This window comes from Dromiciops gliroides, chromosome 1 (assembly GCF_019393635.1).
Source record: "Dromiciops gliroides isolate mDroGli1 chromosome 1, mDroGli1.pri, whole genome shotgun sequence".
In the NCBI taxonomy this organism is placed as follows: Eukaryota; Metazoa; Chordata; class Mammalia; order Microbiotheria; family Microbiotheriidae; genus Dromiciops; species Dromiciops gliroides.
The window spans coordinates 742,842,753-742,859,749 of NC_057861.1; the positions used below are offsets into that span (position 1 = coordinate 742,842,753).

The 16,997-nt window shown below is 44.8% G+C and overlaps 1 protein-coding gene across 1 annotated transcript in view; it reads left to right on the plus strand.

Moving 5' to 3' along the window:
• Positions 1–16,997, plus strand: part of DNAH12 (dynein axonemal heavy chain 12) — a 172,991-nt gene that overhangs the window by 139,844 nt on the left and 16,150 nt on the right. The window contains exons 58-65 of the mRNA XM_043972200.1: positions 1,050–1,242; positions 3,800–3,972; positions 7,218–7,358; positions 7,791–7,949; positions 8,255–8,399; positions 11,708–11,858; positions 13,327–13,580; positions 13,755–13,895. Coding sequence (XP_043828135.1) covers positions 1,050–1,242; positions 3,800–3,972; positions 7,218–7,358; positions 7,791–7,949; positions 8,255–8,399; positions 11,708–11,858; positions 13,327–13,580; positions 13,755–13,895 — 1,357 coding nt within the window. The remainder of the gene's footprint in view (positions 1–1,049; positions 1,243–3,799; positions 3,973–7,217; positions 7,359–7,790; positions 7,950–8,254; positions 8,400–11,707; positions 11,859–13,326; positions 13,581–13,754; positions 13,896–16,997) is intronic.

Below are 16,997 nucleotides of genomic sequence, written 5' to 3' on the forward strand. Positions count from 1 at the left end.
GTAAGTGTTAAGTGTCTGAGGCCAGATTTGAACTCAGGTCCTCCTGAATCCAGGGCTGGTGCTCTGTCCACTGTGCCACCTAGCTGCCCCTCTTCCATGAATTTTTGTTGGGCTTCGATCCAATTATAATTTTTCTTTGAGGCTTTTTTGTAGCTGTTGTCCCATTATTATCTTTGAGTTTGTATTGGTCTTCCCTGCCATTGAAGTAGATATTTATGGTCAAGGTTTTTGTTTTTTAAAAAATTTCCCCACCTATTTCTTGATTTTGAACTTTATATATATATATATAAAATGTTTATTTTTTGGTGGGGCAGCGAGGGTTAAGTGACTTGCCCAGGGTCACACAGCTAGTAAACATCAAGTGCCTGAGGCTGGATTTGAACTCAGGTCCTCCTGAATCCAGGGCCAGTGTTTTATGCACTGAGCCACCTAGCTTCCCCTGAACTTTATGTTAAAATGAGCTCTGCTCATTTGGGGTTAGGGAGGCACTGTCCCAAGCTTCCAGTTTTTTTATGCTGCTCATTTCAGTGCTAGTTTTGGGGTCTGTAAGATTTTGGTTCCTCTTACCCTGGAATTGCAACCCAGAACTGCATATAAGCAATAGAGTTGCCAATCAGTGCCAGCTACACTCGGTGCCCGCAAAGAGTTCCCTGTAATCTCTTTCTGACCAGTTGTCTGACCCACTTATCACCTCTGGGCTGAGAGCACCCCAAACTGCTGCTGCTGTTGGGGTGGCCAACTATGTGTGTGGCCTCCAGACAGGCCCCCACTGTGGGTTCACAAATTTCTCCTGTCAACCTCCTAAATGTCTCACTCTGACCTTTTGTTGGCTCTGCTGCTCCAAAATGTGATTTGAGGCAATATTTAAAGTTGTTTGGAGGGAATATTGGGAGAGTTTAGCTGAGTTGCCTCTGATCTGCCATCTTCTACAGATTGTTTGTCCCTTTACTAAGTTTCCTTAATCCTCTAAATTTATGGAAGTTGCGACAAACTGTATGTTTGATGGCTGTAGCACTGACTTCATTAAGAAGGTGCTTCTCTTTTGTTAGACCAGAGTTAGAAGAAGAGAGAAACGCTCTAATTCTCCAATCTGCTGCCAACAAGAAACAGCTGCATGACATAGAAAGCAAGATTCTAGAAACACTGTCCTCCTCAGAAGGGAACATTTTAGAGGATGAAAGTGCAATCAAAGTCTTGGATTCCGCGAAGCTCATGTCCAACGAGATCTCAAAGAAGCAGCAGGTAAAGCCAGAAACAAACAAACAAACATTTAAACAGACCAAAAAGGCTTCTGTAAGATCTATGAAATGGAGACTTCCATTAGAAATCAGCATGGTGTAACTGACAGAGGGCTGGCCTTGGAACCAGGAAAACTGGGGTTCAAATACTGCTTTTGACACATGGTAGCTGAGTGACCCTGGGCGAGTCACTTAATGTTTGTCTCAGTTTCCTCACCTGTAAAACATGTGCTAATAACAGCACCTACCTCTCAAGGTCACTGTGGAGACCAAATGAGATAATATTTGCATTATATTAGCTCACACACAGTAAGCACCATGTAAGTGTCAGCTATTATTAATATTATTATTTTGCAGATTTCAGCTCAATGTAAGGAAAAGCTTTCTGAAAATGAGAGTTGTTCCAAATTGGAACAAGCTGCTTTAGTGGTGCTGGGGGTGCTATAGAAGGAATTTCTGTTTATGCATGGGTTAGATTAGCAGACAATGGAAAAAACATTGAATTTAGAGTCAGGAAGACCTGGGTTCAAATCCCACCTCAGATACTAGTTATAGAATCCTGGGGAAGTCAGCTAACCACTTTGTGTCACTATTCCCTTATCTAGAGAATGCAGGGGTTGGACTTGATGGCCTCTTAGGTCCTTATCAGCTCTAAATAAACGTATGATCTCCAGTCTCCTACAACTCTGAAATGTGGTGATTTTGTGGAAATTCCTAAACTTTTTCTGACTAAATACTTATAATCCTTACCCAGATTGTTTTGTTAATTGTAAGAATGGGGTAGGGGGAGTTACTTTTTTTTTTTTTTTTGGTGAGGCAATTGGGGTTAAGTGACTAGCCTGGGGTCACACAGCTAGTAAGTTGTCAAGTGTCTGAGGATGGATTTGAACTCAGGTCCTCCTGACTCCAGGGCCAGTGCTCTATCCACTGCAGCGCCCCCTAGCTGCCCCAGGGAGTTACTCTTGACAAGTATGAGTCATACTAACAGATTTTGAAAAGAACAGGTGAGAACTTTAAACCTCTGACCCACCCAAATGATGATGGCAATGATGATAGTTAATAGCTAATACATCTATCTATCTATCTATCTATCTATCTATCTATCTATCTATCTATCTATCTATCTATCTATCTGTCCGTCCGTCTGTCTGTCTGTCTATCTATCTGTCTGTCTATCTATCATCTATCTATCTATCTATCTATCTACCTATCATCTATCTGTCTGTCTGTCTGTCTATCTATCTATCTATCTATCTATCTATAGCACTATGTGCCAAGCATTGTTCTAAGAGCTTTACAATTATTATCTCGTTTGATCTCACCACAACTCTGTGAGGGAGGTGATCTGATTATCCCCATTTTACAGATGAAGAAACTGAGGCAAACAAAGTTTAACGTGACTTGCCCAGGATCACACAGCTACCATGGGTCAAAAGCAGGATTTGAACACAGCCAGGAGTTATCTGAGGCCAAATTTGAATTCAGGTCTTCTTGACTCCAGGCTGCGCTCTATCACTGCGCCAACAAAGGGTTACACAGTGGTTAGACTCATGATTCGGCATATGGTGCAGGGTCAGAGCAGCAGAGATTTCTGGGGACAGAGAATGTATCTATCAGAGTTAGAGCTAGAGGGGACCTCCGGTCATTTTGTCCAACCCTTTCATTTGGGGGAGCTGAAGGCCAGGAGGTTTAAGTGATTTTCCCACGGACATAAAGGTTGTAAGTATCAGAGGAAGCCTAGGAACTTATGTCACCGAGTCATGGATCATTGATTTAGCTCTGGAAAAGATCATAAGTCCAACCTCTTCATTTTACAGAGGGGGAAACTGAGGCTCAGGGAGATTAAGGGACTTTCCCAGGGCCACGTGGGGAGTAAGTGTCCAAGGCAGGATTTGAACCTGGGTCTTCTTGGCTCCAAGTTCAGCCTCTAGCCAGTCACAGGCTGCATCTCCATAGAGAGCCATTGTTCTTTCTACTGTATGTCTCTGTCTCCTAGTGCTCCTTAAATGGAAAGAGATCATCTATGTGAGACACAAACCTCAGGCTATTAGGCCTTTTTTATTGCTTTTGAAAAATTTAGCCAGGGATGGGCTTTAAAAATATATAATCTCGGGGCAGCTAGGTGGCACAGTGGATAGAGCACCAGCCCTGGCTTCAGGAGGACCTGAGTTCAAATCTGGCCTCAGACACTCAACACTTACTAGCTGTGTGACCCTGGGCAAGTCACTTAACCCCAATTGCCTCACCAAAAAAAAAATATATGTGTGTGTGTGTATGTATGTATATATATATATATATATAGATATAGTATGTATGTATATATGTATGTGTGTGTGTGTGTATATATATATATATATATATATATATATATATATATATATATATATATATATATATATATATATATATATATATATATATAATCTCTGTTTGTACTGATTCTGGTATTGTTGCTATTATGCTGGGATATGCCTTTAAAAATAAATTCCATTACCTGAAAAGTTTGTTATAGAAACTGAACATAAAACCTCTTCCATCCTGGATTTCTCTCACTCTTGTAGATTGCAGAAAAAACAGAAATTAAAATAGCCGAGTCAAGAGAAGGCTATCGACCCATCGCTAGGCATTCCTCGGTGTTATTCTTCAGCATTGCGGACCTGGCTAACATCGATCCCATGTACCAGTACTCACTCACCTGGTTTGTTAACCTTTACATCAACTCGATTCATGACAGGTGAGCTTCATTTCCCCCTCCATTTCTGCTTCTAGGCAGACTCTCCCACCTTTTATGTTGGGAGGTGCTGCTCTTCTCCGGGCATCTCCCTCTCTTCTCCCGGCATCTGCCTCTCTTCTGATCCCCCAAGGTGGCCATTTCCCAAGGCCTCCCGATATTATTTCTTTCCCTACTCTGTCCCTTGCAGGTCTCATCTGTCCCCATCATGGTGGCTGGTTTTGCTCTCTGCTGCAGGGGGTGTTGGCTCTGCCTTAGAGGGCCGTATCTCAATAGGATAGATTGGCTTGGGAGCCAGCTTCTGTGCCGGGTCATTGATCCTTCTGGAGGCCCTGCTAACCCAGGACTCTCTGAGGCTTTCTTCCATCTAGCTCCTCTACACATGCATGATCCATGCAGACCTGTGGGCCCCAACATAAACCTTCTCTGGCAGGCCCATAGAATCATTGCACTTCACTGTGCAGGAGTTCTTAGCCTTGTCCTGGACCCCTTGGGTTGTCTGGTGAAGCCCATGGGCCCCTTCTCAGAATAACGTCTCCTGCCTACATTCACAATGGAAGAAATGCTGAATTTCTGTCAGAGGTTTGTGAAAACAAACACGTAATTTTTCCCCATCTGAGTTCAGGGACCTCTAAGCTGAGAGAATTCTCCTTACAACATGCCCAACAAGGACATGTCCCACCTTTGCTTGTAGACTTCCAGAGAGAGGGAGCTCGCTCCCTTTCCACCGGGGACAGCTCTTGTTAGAGACAATCGTGCTTCACCTTGACTCTTGGCCCCTTCTCCCGTCACTTCTAGTTCTGCCTTTGGGGCCGGGCAGAACCATTCTCATCACTTTTCCGAAGGACGGCCTTTCAGATGTCTGAAGACGGACGCCCCGTCCCCGCAAGACACCTCTTCCAGGTCACATGCTCTTGGTGTTTGCAACTGATTTTCATATGACATGAACTCCAGGCCCTAGAGGCAGCTGGAGTCAGGAAGACCTGAATTCCAATCCTGCCTCAGACACACGGTAGCTGTGTGACCTTGGGCAAGTCACTGCACCTCCGATTGCCTCTGCTTCCTCATGTATAAGATGAGGGCTTGGGTTCGATGGCCTCCGAGTCTCCTTCCAGCTCATGTGATTCTCTGATGTTGAAATGTCCGGGTGATCCTCCTTTCAACATCCTTCATGCTGTTATTGTCTTTCTTAAAATGTGACGCCCAGGATTGAACATCATACTGCCACATGACCTGACTAGGGCAGAGTACAGGACTTGGCACCTCTCCCCCCCACACCTCTTTCTCTCTCTTGTGGGGCAATGAGGGTTAAGTGACTTGCCCAGGGTCACACAGCTAGTAAGTGTCAAGTGTCTGAGGCCAGATTTGAACTCAGGTCCTCCCGAATCCAGGGCCAGTGCTTTATCCACTGTACCACCTAGCTGCCTCCGACTTGACCTCTCTTAATGAAATTGAGATCACATTCACTTTCTTGGCTCCTGTGTTATATTGTTGACTCTTAGCAAGCTTGCGGTCCACCCAGACCTTCAGATCTTTTCCAGATCAGCATATACTCCCTTAAGCCCTGTAGCTGAGGCCACTTTGCCTGGCCAGGAGAGGATACCTTCCATTGAGAAAGGACAGCCCCACCAGAGGCCTGGATTCCTTAGTAGGCTGGGCCCTGCAATCATGAGCTCTCTTAGAGGTGTACATACTGAAGGAACACTCAGCAGGAGGGGTGATGGGGGGAAGTGGAGAGGTGACAAGCTGTAGAATGACCATCAAGGCATAGAACTCATCGGCTGGTTCTTGTGGACAACGCCTGAAAGCTGCTTCTCTGTCCTGAGCAACCCACAGCAGCAGTCCCAGATGGTGCCAAACCCTTCTAAGTGGGGGGAGGGGAGGAGTCATATCAGCACCGTGGCCAGCAGCTCTGCTGGTGCTACCACCCAAGTCTTCAACAGTAGGGTTTATACCAACGCCTTCCACATTTGGCCAAAGAGCTGGAAACTATTTCCTGAGCCCCAAGCCTCCATTTCTAGTTGGCAGCTTGTTGGGGCCTAGGACCTCAGACCCTAACCCCATGGAGGAACGAGAGCCACCGGTACCCACCACACGTGTTATGGAGAAGATCCTTCTTGGCTTCAGCCTCATCTCTTAAGGCCCCATCCATCCCCTGACCCTGCCCGAAAGAGAAAGTGCCTTCAGAAACATTGCTTCCACCTGTCCTAAAGATGTCTTGTTCTTGAACAGAGAATGGGGTCTTCAGGGTTAGACCAGCTTGTCTCCAACAAAGTAAGGCCACTGTGGGCAGAGATAGAGGGGCTTTGCTAAAAGCACTTGGAGCATCTGGCCTTCCCCAAATCCACTTGCCTGTTTCAGTTTCCATCCCACTACTTAACTTTGGAATTTTATCACCAACTCTTGCCCTCACAGTCACAAGGATGTGTAGGATTGTTCACAGAATTATACAAATGACTTTTGCTAGAGAAGTCCAGAAGAGAGATGGTTAAAAAAAAAAGAAGAGAAATAGTTAACTTGTTGAACCATCCAGGGAAGGCTTTATAATGGAAGTGGCATGTGAGCGGGGCATTGAGGACTGAGCATTTGGACAAGGAGGGAAGAGGGAGGGAGGGTATTGTCCTTGGGGTCAGTCACCAAGCCTTGTTTGTCTTTTTTCTTCAAAATGTTCCCAGAATCTTTCCTCTTATTTTCCCACCTCTATCACTTTGCTCACACCTTGTCCTCGTCCCTCAATGTCTTTCCCTTTCTCTCCATGGATCCAAATCCTCCCATCCTTTGAGATACAATTAATATTTCACCAATTCTTAGGTGGTTTCCCTAGGTTTTACTCCAGTTGAGAATGGGATCTGTCTTTGTTTCTGTCTCTATCTCCATCTCTTTCTTGCTTTGCCTTCTTTCTCTCCTCTTCCTCCTTCTTTCTTTCCTATCTTCCATTGGTGTTTAGATTTCCTTGTTGTGCGTTATCATCTCACACATACATGTTTCATCTCCCCATCCAGGTTGTCTCTTTGTTCTTTTCATTTTCTCATGGTGGCTTCCATCCAACAAATATTTGTTAATTGATTTTAATCTTGTAATTGGGTAGAAAAATTAAACCAGGCATTTGCAAAGTGATTGAGATAATGGAAATCATATTATACTTTTCAATGGAATGATCAGATTGTGTGTTTGTAACACTGAAAATTCAATTATTAAAGTTTTTAACCTAGTTTTTTTCTTGTTTTGCTCTCCTTTCATCCTTTCAGTAACCGATCCAAGATTTTGGAAAAGCGCCTCCGTTACTTAAACGACCATTTCACGTACAACTTATATTGCAACGTGTGTCGCTCTCTGTTTGAAAAGGACAAGCTTCTCTTCTCCTTTTTACTGTGTGCCAATTTGCTCTTGTAAGTGGCATTCCTCCCTCCCCCTAAGCCCCCATCTCCCACCTTAGCTTAATCAGCAAGACCAAAACAGGAAAATTAGAATCAAAAACTGAGGACTTGGGGCGGCTAGATGGCGCAGTGGCTAGAGCACCGGCCCTGGAGTCAGGAGGACCTGAGTTCAAATCCGGCCTCAGACACTTAACACTTACTAGCTGTGTGACCCTAGGCAAGTCACATAGCCCCAATTGCCTCACTAAAAAAAAACAAACGACCCAAAAAACCCACCTGAGAACTTCTTCATTAAAGCATTCTGCATTTTCTCCCTCAGGAAGCCTGTGGTGTGGCCTCCTCTTCATTGTTTACTTTACTGACCCCGCTAGTTAGAATACCTGTATGTTGTTTTCAGTGCTTTCCCCACATCTTCCTCTATTGGTGTTTGCTTTTGAAATACAGAGCCAAGAAAGAGATTGAATATTCAGAGTTCATGTTTCTTTTGACGGGTGGAATTGGCCTCAAGAGCCCTGAGAAAAACCCGGATCCTTCTTGGTTACAAGAAAAAAGTTGGGAAGAACTGTGCCGGGCGAGTGAATTCCCAGCCTTCAAAGGCCTCAGGTAACTGAACTTCTGAGATATCATGGAGCAGAGGGCCAAGTAATTGGATAAATGAAGCTAGTCATTAATGACTAATTGAGAATAATCCTATGGGAGCCTGTATTCAAAACAAAATCTTGCTTCACTTTTATTGAGTAGAGTATAAGCTCCCTGAAGGCAGGAATCGTTCTATTTTTGTCTTTGCATGCCTAGCACTCAACATGTGCTGTACACACAGTAGGTGTTTCATCAATGTTTGTTTTATTGCATTCAGGTTTTTTTCCAATAAAAAGAAAATAATAGTTATGAAAATGTTTTTCTTTCAGGGAACATATTCAGAACAATATTCGAGACTGGCGTGAAATCTATGACAGTAAAGAACCGTATATGGCTCCTTTCCCCAAACCATTTGAGACCAGTCTGAACGAGCTGCAAAAGATAATTTTGCTTCGCTGCTTAAGGCCCGATAAGGTAGCAGAGACTGTGTTTGTTTCCTGGTCCAATAGTTCCTTCTTCCTTAGTGTGCCGCCCTCACTTGATTGTTACGAAGTTCTGGGATTAACTAGGAGAGGGACCACTTTTTGGAGAGCTCAGCTTCCTTCCCCACCATGAAATCTCCCCATTGAAATAGGTTGGCAGGCTTGTACCAGCTACCCTCTTGGCAAGCCTGCTGGCCGCAGGATGGAGAAATAAAATTTAACAAAGAAGAAGTAAGCCCGGTTAGAGGTATTTCAGTGTCATCAAAACTGTCTGCAGGCCTTCCTCAGCTCCATAGGAGAGGTGGTTCAGGTCATCTCTATGGTCCTCATCTATAACCTTATTTTAAAACTCTCAACTGGCTTTATACTTTATTTTATAATGCTCTGTCTCTGCCTTATGCCCCTGCCAGACAATAATTCTCCGTGGGTGCTGGGACTGGGCTCTGATCAAAGCTCAGAATCTCCTCTAGCAACTAGCACAGGACCAAGCACGTGGTAGGGTTAATACATATTTGTTGAATGAAGGAATCTCTTTCTGTGGCTGGATTCTTTCTAGGCTTTCAAAAAGAGATCACCTCTTTCATCGAGTCACTGACTCGAGGCCTCTCGATGGTTTAGTGAAAAGAATGCTGGACTTGGAGTCAGGAAGACCTGTGTTCAGACCTGGCCTCCGGCCTTTTTTAGCGAGTTGATCCTGGGCAAGTCACTTAACTGTCTGCCTCACTTTCCTCATCTGTAAAGTAGGGATAGTGATAGCACCGACCCCCAGAATGGTTGTGAGGATCAAATGAGATAATATTTGTAAAGTGCTTTGCAAGCCTTAAAGTCCTATAAACATGTTAACTCTTATTACTATCACTGCTCAGAAATGATGCCTCATTTCCTATCCCTTCAGGTCTGTAAGATTTGCAAAGCCCTTTCCAAGAGATCCCCTTTGGAATATCCGAGGTGTTCGACAAAGCCAACTCCACTCACTCCTTCAATTGACTCTTAAGGGTCGCCTCTGACCTAGCCTTGTCCTGAGCCCAAAGTTCCTTGGGTTGGATCATAGGGAGAATGGCAGGAGGGACATCCGTCAGCTGTCCTGGTGGCACATCCATCTGCTTGTGTGCCTCTAACAATACCGAGAAAGCACAATAATGACTCCTCTTTAGAAAGGGTCCACTTTTCTCACTAGCGTCCTGTGGCCCAGTGATTAGACACAAGGAGAGAGTCCATTGACTAGCCCTTGGCCACACAGCTAGAAAGTGTCAGAGGCAGGATCGAGCCCAGATCTTCTGCACTCTCAGGCCGGTGCTTGATCTCCTAGACCACCTCACCAACCCTCTCTGCTGGGGGAGGACGGAACATATACAAGTAAGCACTGGCCATTGGAGGAAGGAGAAGGCATTGACAAATGGGACAATCATGGAAGGTTCCTCGGCAGAGGTGGTGATTGACCTGATCCTTGAGAAAGATCAATAAACCAATAAACATTTACTAAGTACCATCTATGGGTCAAGTCCTGGCTTCTGAGGATACAAAGATGAAGTAAAATAGTCCCTGCCCTCAAAGGGCTTATAGTCTATCAGAGGAGACAACAGATACAAGTTTATATGCAAATTATATGAAATAGGTACATTTTTTTTTTTTTAGTGAGGCAATTGGGGTTAAGTGACTTGGCCAGGGTCACACAGCTAGTAAGTGTTAAGTGTCTGAGGCTGGATTTGAACTCAGGTACTCCTGACTCCAGGGCTGGTGCTCTACCCACTGTGCCACCTAGCTGCCCCAATAGGTACATTTTAGAGGGGTAGGCCTTATCAGGTGTAGGTGGGTGTGTGTGTGTGTGTGTAGCTCTGTGTCTGTGTCTGGACAGGGCAGTGGTGCTCCAGGAACAGCTTCATGCGGAAGCGGGTGGTTGAGCTGAGTCTTAAGGGAAACCAGGGATTTGAGGAGACAGAGGTGAAGACGAGGGTCCAGCCAGTGCAAAGGTATGGCAACAGGAGAGGGGTGTCATGTATGAATTACAGTAAGAATAGCATAAGGATTTGGAGTGTCTTAGAAGAGAAGTGAGTGCATTCTTGACAGTGAGACTAGGATGAATGCTCTAAGTCAGGAGAGAGAGGATGCTGAGCTGAGTCAATAGATTAGCAAGTAGTGTAGGAGGGTAGAGTGTGTGAAACAAGGCAGGAAAGACCCTGGGAGGCCTCAAATGTCAGCTGCCCTTCTCCTCACTATCCTGACATTTAGGGCATGGGCTTTGGTTGTATCCTTGGTGTTTTACGGGGAGTAGCCATTCAATCAACTTTTGTTGTTGCCGATGGAACATTCCCTTGGGGGTTACTCACTGAGCTGTTTGGGTCCCTAGAAGGCTGTTGTAGTACGCCCCCACCGGTGTGCTTCCCCTTAATCAGCCATTAGGCTAAATTACTTTTTAAACTTACTAAATTACTTTTTAAACAAAGACAATTGCTCAAACGGCCTATCAAGAAGAGTGGTTATATTGCGTTTCCCCAACCATGAGAGGTACAGGCTGCCACAAACTTGGCCAGGGTCCAGAAGAGGAGAAGAGTGGGTATAGTAGCAGTGAGGGAGCACATGTAACACAGCCTAGGCATGCCGGGACTCTGGAAATGCAGGTGTTAGTAGAGGCCCTTTCTCCTTTCAGGATTCTCACAACCAAATCCACAGGTCTTCGATGGGGCTTTTGTAGGTGTTTTTCCCACCTCGGCTGGGCTGGGGCTGGGCTGGGTATCCTCTTTATCTGAAGTCAGTAAGTCAGTCCATTAGTAGTTACCATTATTGTTTATTTCCAGCTATGGCAATGAAGGAAGAGTCTTCTCTTCCTCAGCTCCAGACAGGAGTTGAGAAAATGTTTGCTTCTCCTTTAGATACATTTGATTCTCCCTCACTCAAAAGTCCCTTCTTTAGTTAAGCCATTCCATGTTGTCTCAGAGGGATCACCAGTGTACTCCTTTGGAAACCTTATGTAGATGAGGGGCTCAGGGACAGGACTCCCACTCCCGCTCTTCTTCATAAGATGAAAGTTTTCAGGCTTCCCTCCTTTCTAGGCTGGGATATGTTGATTTTCCACGTGAGGCCCTTCACCTTTACCTTCAAGTGCCTGTCTTTTCACCTGGGTAGGCCATTCACCTTTCCCGTGGGTGGCTTCACTCCTCCCCTTTTATATCTCTCTTGATGAGCCCGCATTCTTTGCTCTACATTAAACTTGTACCTGGCACTTTGTTCAGAGCTATACAAGAGCCTGTGCAAAGTCAAAACCCGCTTAACCCATAACTTTTCCTTTTCTCTTTTAAACAGATCAGCCCAGCTATAACCAATTACGTGACTGATAAACTGGGAAAGAAGTTTGTTGAGCCTCCGCCCTTTGATTTGGCAAAAAGTTATTTGGACTCCAATTGCACCATCCCCCTCATCTTTGTGCTCTCCCCAGGAGCAGACCCCATGGCCAGTAAGTGCACAGAGGGTGGGAGTCTTAAGAAGCTTAAAAATGGGACAGCTGCCTTTGGTGAATCTGGGTGGGAATGGGACTTAGTAGAAAGAATGGATAGGAAAATGCATGGAAAAGCAATATAGTCCCTGTCCTCAAGGAGTTTTTACATTTTATTTATTTATTTATTTTGGGGGAGGCAATTGGGGTTAAGTGACTTGCCCAGGGTCACACAGCTAGCATTTGAACTCAGGTCCTCCTGAATCCAGGGCCAGTGCTCTATCCATTGCACTACTTAGCTGCCCCAGTTTTTAAATTTTAACCGGATCTTATCTTTCAACGTGACAAATGTAGAAAGAGCTCTGAACTTGATGTCAGGAAAAACCTGGGTTAGATTCTTCCTCTGACACTCATTGGCTATGTGACTATGAGCAGGTCACTTCCCTGCTGAGCCTCAGTTTCCCCATCTGTAAAACAGAGATAAGTACACCTCCAGTATGGAACTCACAAGGTTTTTGAGAAGACCAAATGAAGCCATGTAACTCTGTGGAAGTGACCAGCCAGACTTAGTGGTTATTCTGCATGCAAGGCAATTCCTTCCCAAACTATTTTGTGTTCATATTGCATACACACATATTTTATATACATATACACATATATTCTGAATGAACTCACAGATATGTGTATATGTTGTCTACCCCATCAGAATGTAAGCTCTTGGGGGCAGCTAGGTGGCACAGTGGATAAAGCACCGGCCCTGGATTCAGGAGGACCTGAATTCAAATCCGGCCTCAGACACTTGATACTTACTAGCTGTGTGACCCTGGGCAAGTCACCTAACACTCATTGCCCCACAAAACCAAAAAACAAACCAAACATAAAAAAGAATGTAAGCTCTTTCAGAACCGGCATTATCTAACGCTTGTCTTTGGATCACTAGCACTTAGCCCACATATACTAATAAATGCTTGTTGATTGATTGCCTCAGGGAGGGGAAGGAAGAATAAAAGTTGGAACTCAAAACTATAAATAAAAATGTTTATTACTTAAAAAAATAAAGTTCTGTACAAAGAAGCAGCATGGCCTGGTGGATAGAGAAGTGACCTTGGAGATTAGCAGAGGCGGGTTCAAGTCCTGCCTTCAATACAAGAAAAGACTACTAAATAAAATCCTAGTAATTATTACGGGACTTTATTCAGTCATTTGGGTATTTATGGAAAGTGGTGGTTATGGTTTTGAATGTTCCAGCATCCAGACCTCAGGTAATTTGGATTTGGCATTTTTAGTAATTTTATAAACTTTAGAATATGCCAGTACATGAAGCACCCCGTGGGACTTCTTTCCCCTGGTAGATCCAGCTGCTTATAACTTATAGGTAATGAGAGTCACAGATGGGCTTCAAACCAGGTGTATCTAATTGGTTTTTTTCTAATTGTTTTTTAAAAAGCATTTTATAATAAACGAGGTACTTTTTCTGTGCTCCTCTCAGGCCTTCTGAAATTTGCAAATGATAAAAATATGTCTGCAAATAAGTTTCAAGCCATCTCCCTCGGGCAGGGACAAGGGCCCATCGCAGCGAAAATGATCCGAGGAAGCATGGAGGAAGGCACGTGGGTGTGCTTACAGAACTGCCATCTCGCTGTGTCGTGGATGCCGATGCTAGAGAAAATATGTGAAGAGTTCAGCATCGAGACCTGCCAGCCGGCCTTCCGGCTCTGGCTTACGAGCTATCCATCGGAGAAGGTACACCCATGTCGGACCGACATGCATCTAAAGTGGGCTTGCCGTGATTAAGCTGATCTTAGTGTTTAGGGTCTGCTCTCATCATATGTTTCCTATATTCTAGTGATGGGTGTACATGTTTATAGGACTTTGAAGTGGCTGATTTTCTATTATTCTCCATTTCTTTTCCTTTAGTTTCCAGTAACAATTCTGCAGAATGGCGTTAAAATGACAAACGAGCCCCCCACAGGTCTCCGGCTGAATCTCCTTCAGTCGTACCTCACAGATCCTATTTCTGATCTCCAGTTTTTCAAAGGATGTCCTGGGAAGGAACAGGTGAATATTTATTTCTTGGGTGAAATGTTCACATTTTTGCTTTTTTTAGTTCATTCTTTGCTATGACCTTTAAAAGTCTGGGTAATGGAAGTAGAGTTCCCCCTTCCCCCATCTGCTGGACTGGACTGAAGGCTGCCAGGACCATCCCATGCAGAGTGACATTTTACTGAGTCAAGCTTTTTATTTTTGCTGAAAACATATTTTGAGTTCTAAGCACTTTCTCACTTGAAGGCACAAAATTTGCTTAAGGCACTGCCAAATGTAAAGTGGACAAAGTAGCAAATCTTGTGTCCTTGAAGGCATTTTTTTTTACCACAAGGTGCTGTTTCAAAATGTGACACATCTATATAGTGTGTGTGAGTATGTTTGTGTGTATGCGTGTGTGCATGTGTGTGTGTGTGTGTGTGTGTGTTGGAGAGAGAGAGAGAGAGAGAGAGAGAGAGAGAGAATCTGAACACTCACCAAGGTGCCGTGTTCCTCCTCCTCTTTTTCTGACTTTTCTGTTTCCGTTGAGGAGGACTCTTCCCTCTCTGCCATGTTGACTCTAGGCTCTCCAAGGCTCAGGCATTACTTTTCTGTCTGTCTTTCTCTTCCTTCTCTCACTGGGAAGGCTCTTTCTGGCTTTAGCTCTCGGGTCCTCGGGGCTGATCCCTGTGGTCTCACTTCACCTTTCCACCTTTGTAGCCGAAACCTCTGTATACGTTGTCTTCCTCATGCCTCCAATCAGTTCATCCTCCTGACTTCCCCCTTGTCAGTGGAGTCCATATTCTTTTCAATTCTGTTTGAATCATGGCTAGTCCATGAGCCAGATTTTCCAGACTCACAGAAGTTGAGTTGCGCGGGGACCTCCGGGTCCAGCCCTTCCAGGATAGGAATCCCCTTTATAACGCAGCCACGAAGTCCTGAAGATCTCTAAGAAGGGGGAACCTGCCACCTCTTGAGTCTTTCTGGCTCTGGGATTTGGACTCTGTTTGGCCAAACTCACCTCCGTATGATCCTCATGTATTCATGTCACTTCCATCCTCTAGAACATAGAATAACTCGCTGTTTTCTGCCATATCAAAGCTAATTAAATCAGTCTCATAATCTGACTGCTACAGATCCAAGTGGTTTTTCACTAACTCTCAAACTTCACTAGTAGTAATTAAGTGTGTGCTCCAGAGCAGAGGTGTCAGACCCATGTCCCTTAAAACTCCCAAAGCTCTGACCAGATTAAAATGTAAATGGAAGATATTGAACAAAATAAATAGAAACAAAACAGAAAACAGATGACATGAATATGTGGTTTTCCAAGTCAGTATACCACCGCAGGGATTCTTATGTAGCCCCCATTTCTATCTGAGTTTGACTTCACCGATCTAGAACATGTGTTGGGCAGGGAAGAGGGACATTCCCTCCGTTGGTATGGATCGTGACTCCTTATTCTGTGCAGTTCCGGATCATGTATTATCATAAAATCTCCATATTGGAGCGACCTAACATGTTGGAGTCTGCCCTTTGCGTCTTTTAACATTTTGCGTACATTAGCCTAGTATGTGGACTTCATTTTTGCTGTATGACTAGCCCCTTCCTTGTCTGGGTACACGTATGCCTAGTGAGATCCTCGTACCATTTTATAGACTCCCAGAATTTCAGAGTTGATGGAGGCTTTGGTAGCCTCCTCATACAATCCATTCCTGAAAAGAATCGCCATAACAACATACCCAGTGGGTGGAGTGGCCACACAGACTCTGCACAAAGACCTTCGATGACTGGAAGCACGCTCTCTCCAGACTGCGCAGTGTTCCTCAAACAATGTGGCAGCTGCAGCTGGCCGCAGCATCCCCAGTGTGTTCTGACCAGGCAGGAAAAAACGGACTCGCTTGTTTGTGTGACCTGATGTTATGTCACCACCTATAAATCTATGACTAACTTTTTGAACTCAAGTTCAGGACGTTTTATTTATCACTATAGAGTTTTGTCTAAGTAGCACCAGATCTCTGTCCCAGTCTGTTGAGATAACTTTTGTCCCCCAATAGATGAGAGATTGCCCCTAGCCTTGTGTCATCCACGAATGTGGCTATGAAGCATCCCACCCAGCCCACTTCTGACATTTACTACCTCTGTGACTGTGTGGGCAAGTCAGATGACCTCTCAGAGACTCAGTTTCCTTCTTTGTAAAACAGATATAATAATACCTACCCCCATTGCAAAGGTTACTTGTAAAGAGCAAACGAGCTAATGCATACAAACCACTTTTAAAACTTTGGAGTGCTATATAAGTATTTGTGATTATTTATTTATCATCATTACCACGACAATGTCAGTTATGGTTAGTCTGGGTGGTGGTTTTGTTACCTGATTTTCCTGTTTTCAGTGGAGCTCAGATGGAAATGGGCCTTGCTGTCATCCTTTCAGGCAAAGATAAAGCCCTGGGGACAATTGTGTAGTTATTATTACTACTATTAATCATCTAATCAATGCATTAACATGAAGTGCCTTCTATGTGCCAAGCACTGTGCTAATCAGTGGGGATACAAAAAAAGGCAACAGACAGTCCCTGCCCTCGAGGAGCTTCTCATAGTATGTACAAAGCAGGCTAGATGCGGGATAAGGAGGAAATAATTAGGAGGTGAAAGCACTGGAATGAGGAGAGGCTGGGGAAGGCTTTCTGTAGGGAGTGGGGCTTTAGTTGGCACTTAAAGAAAGCCAGGGAAACCAGGAGGCAGAGATGAGGAGCGAGGACCTCCGGGGCATGGGGACAGACAGTGGGGCGGGGGCGGGGGGGGGCACTTTGTATCTGATGCAGTAGGGAGCCACTGGAGTTTATTGAGGAGGGGAGTGACACAATGAGACCCGGGCTTTAGGAGAATCACTCTAGTGATTTAATGGGGATGGATTGGAGGCACGCAGCCTCACCAACAGCTAGGGTAGGAGTCCTGGGCGAGGTGATGAGGGCCTGCCATGGGGTGGGGGGAGTGTCAGAGGAGAGAAGGAGGAGTATTCGAGAGATACCCTAACGCTTGAATGTGTGCAGGAGTGGGGGGAGAGAGAGTGAGGAGTCCAGAATGGCTTCTAGGTTGTGAGCCCCGGGAGCTAGGGAGATGGTGTTGACCTCTCCAA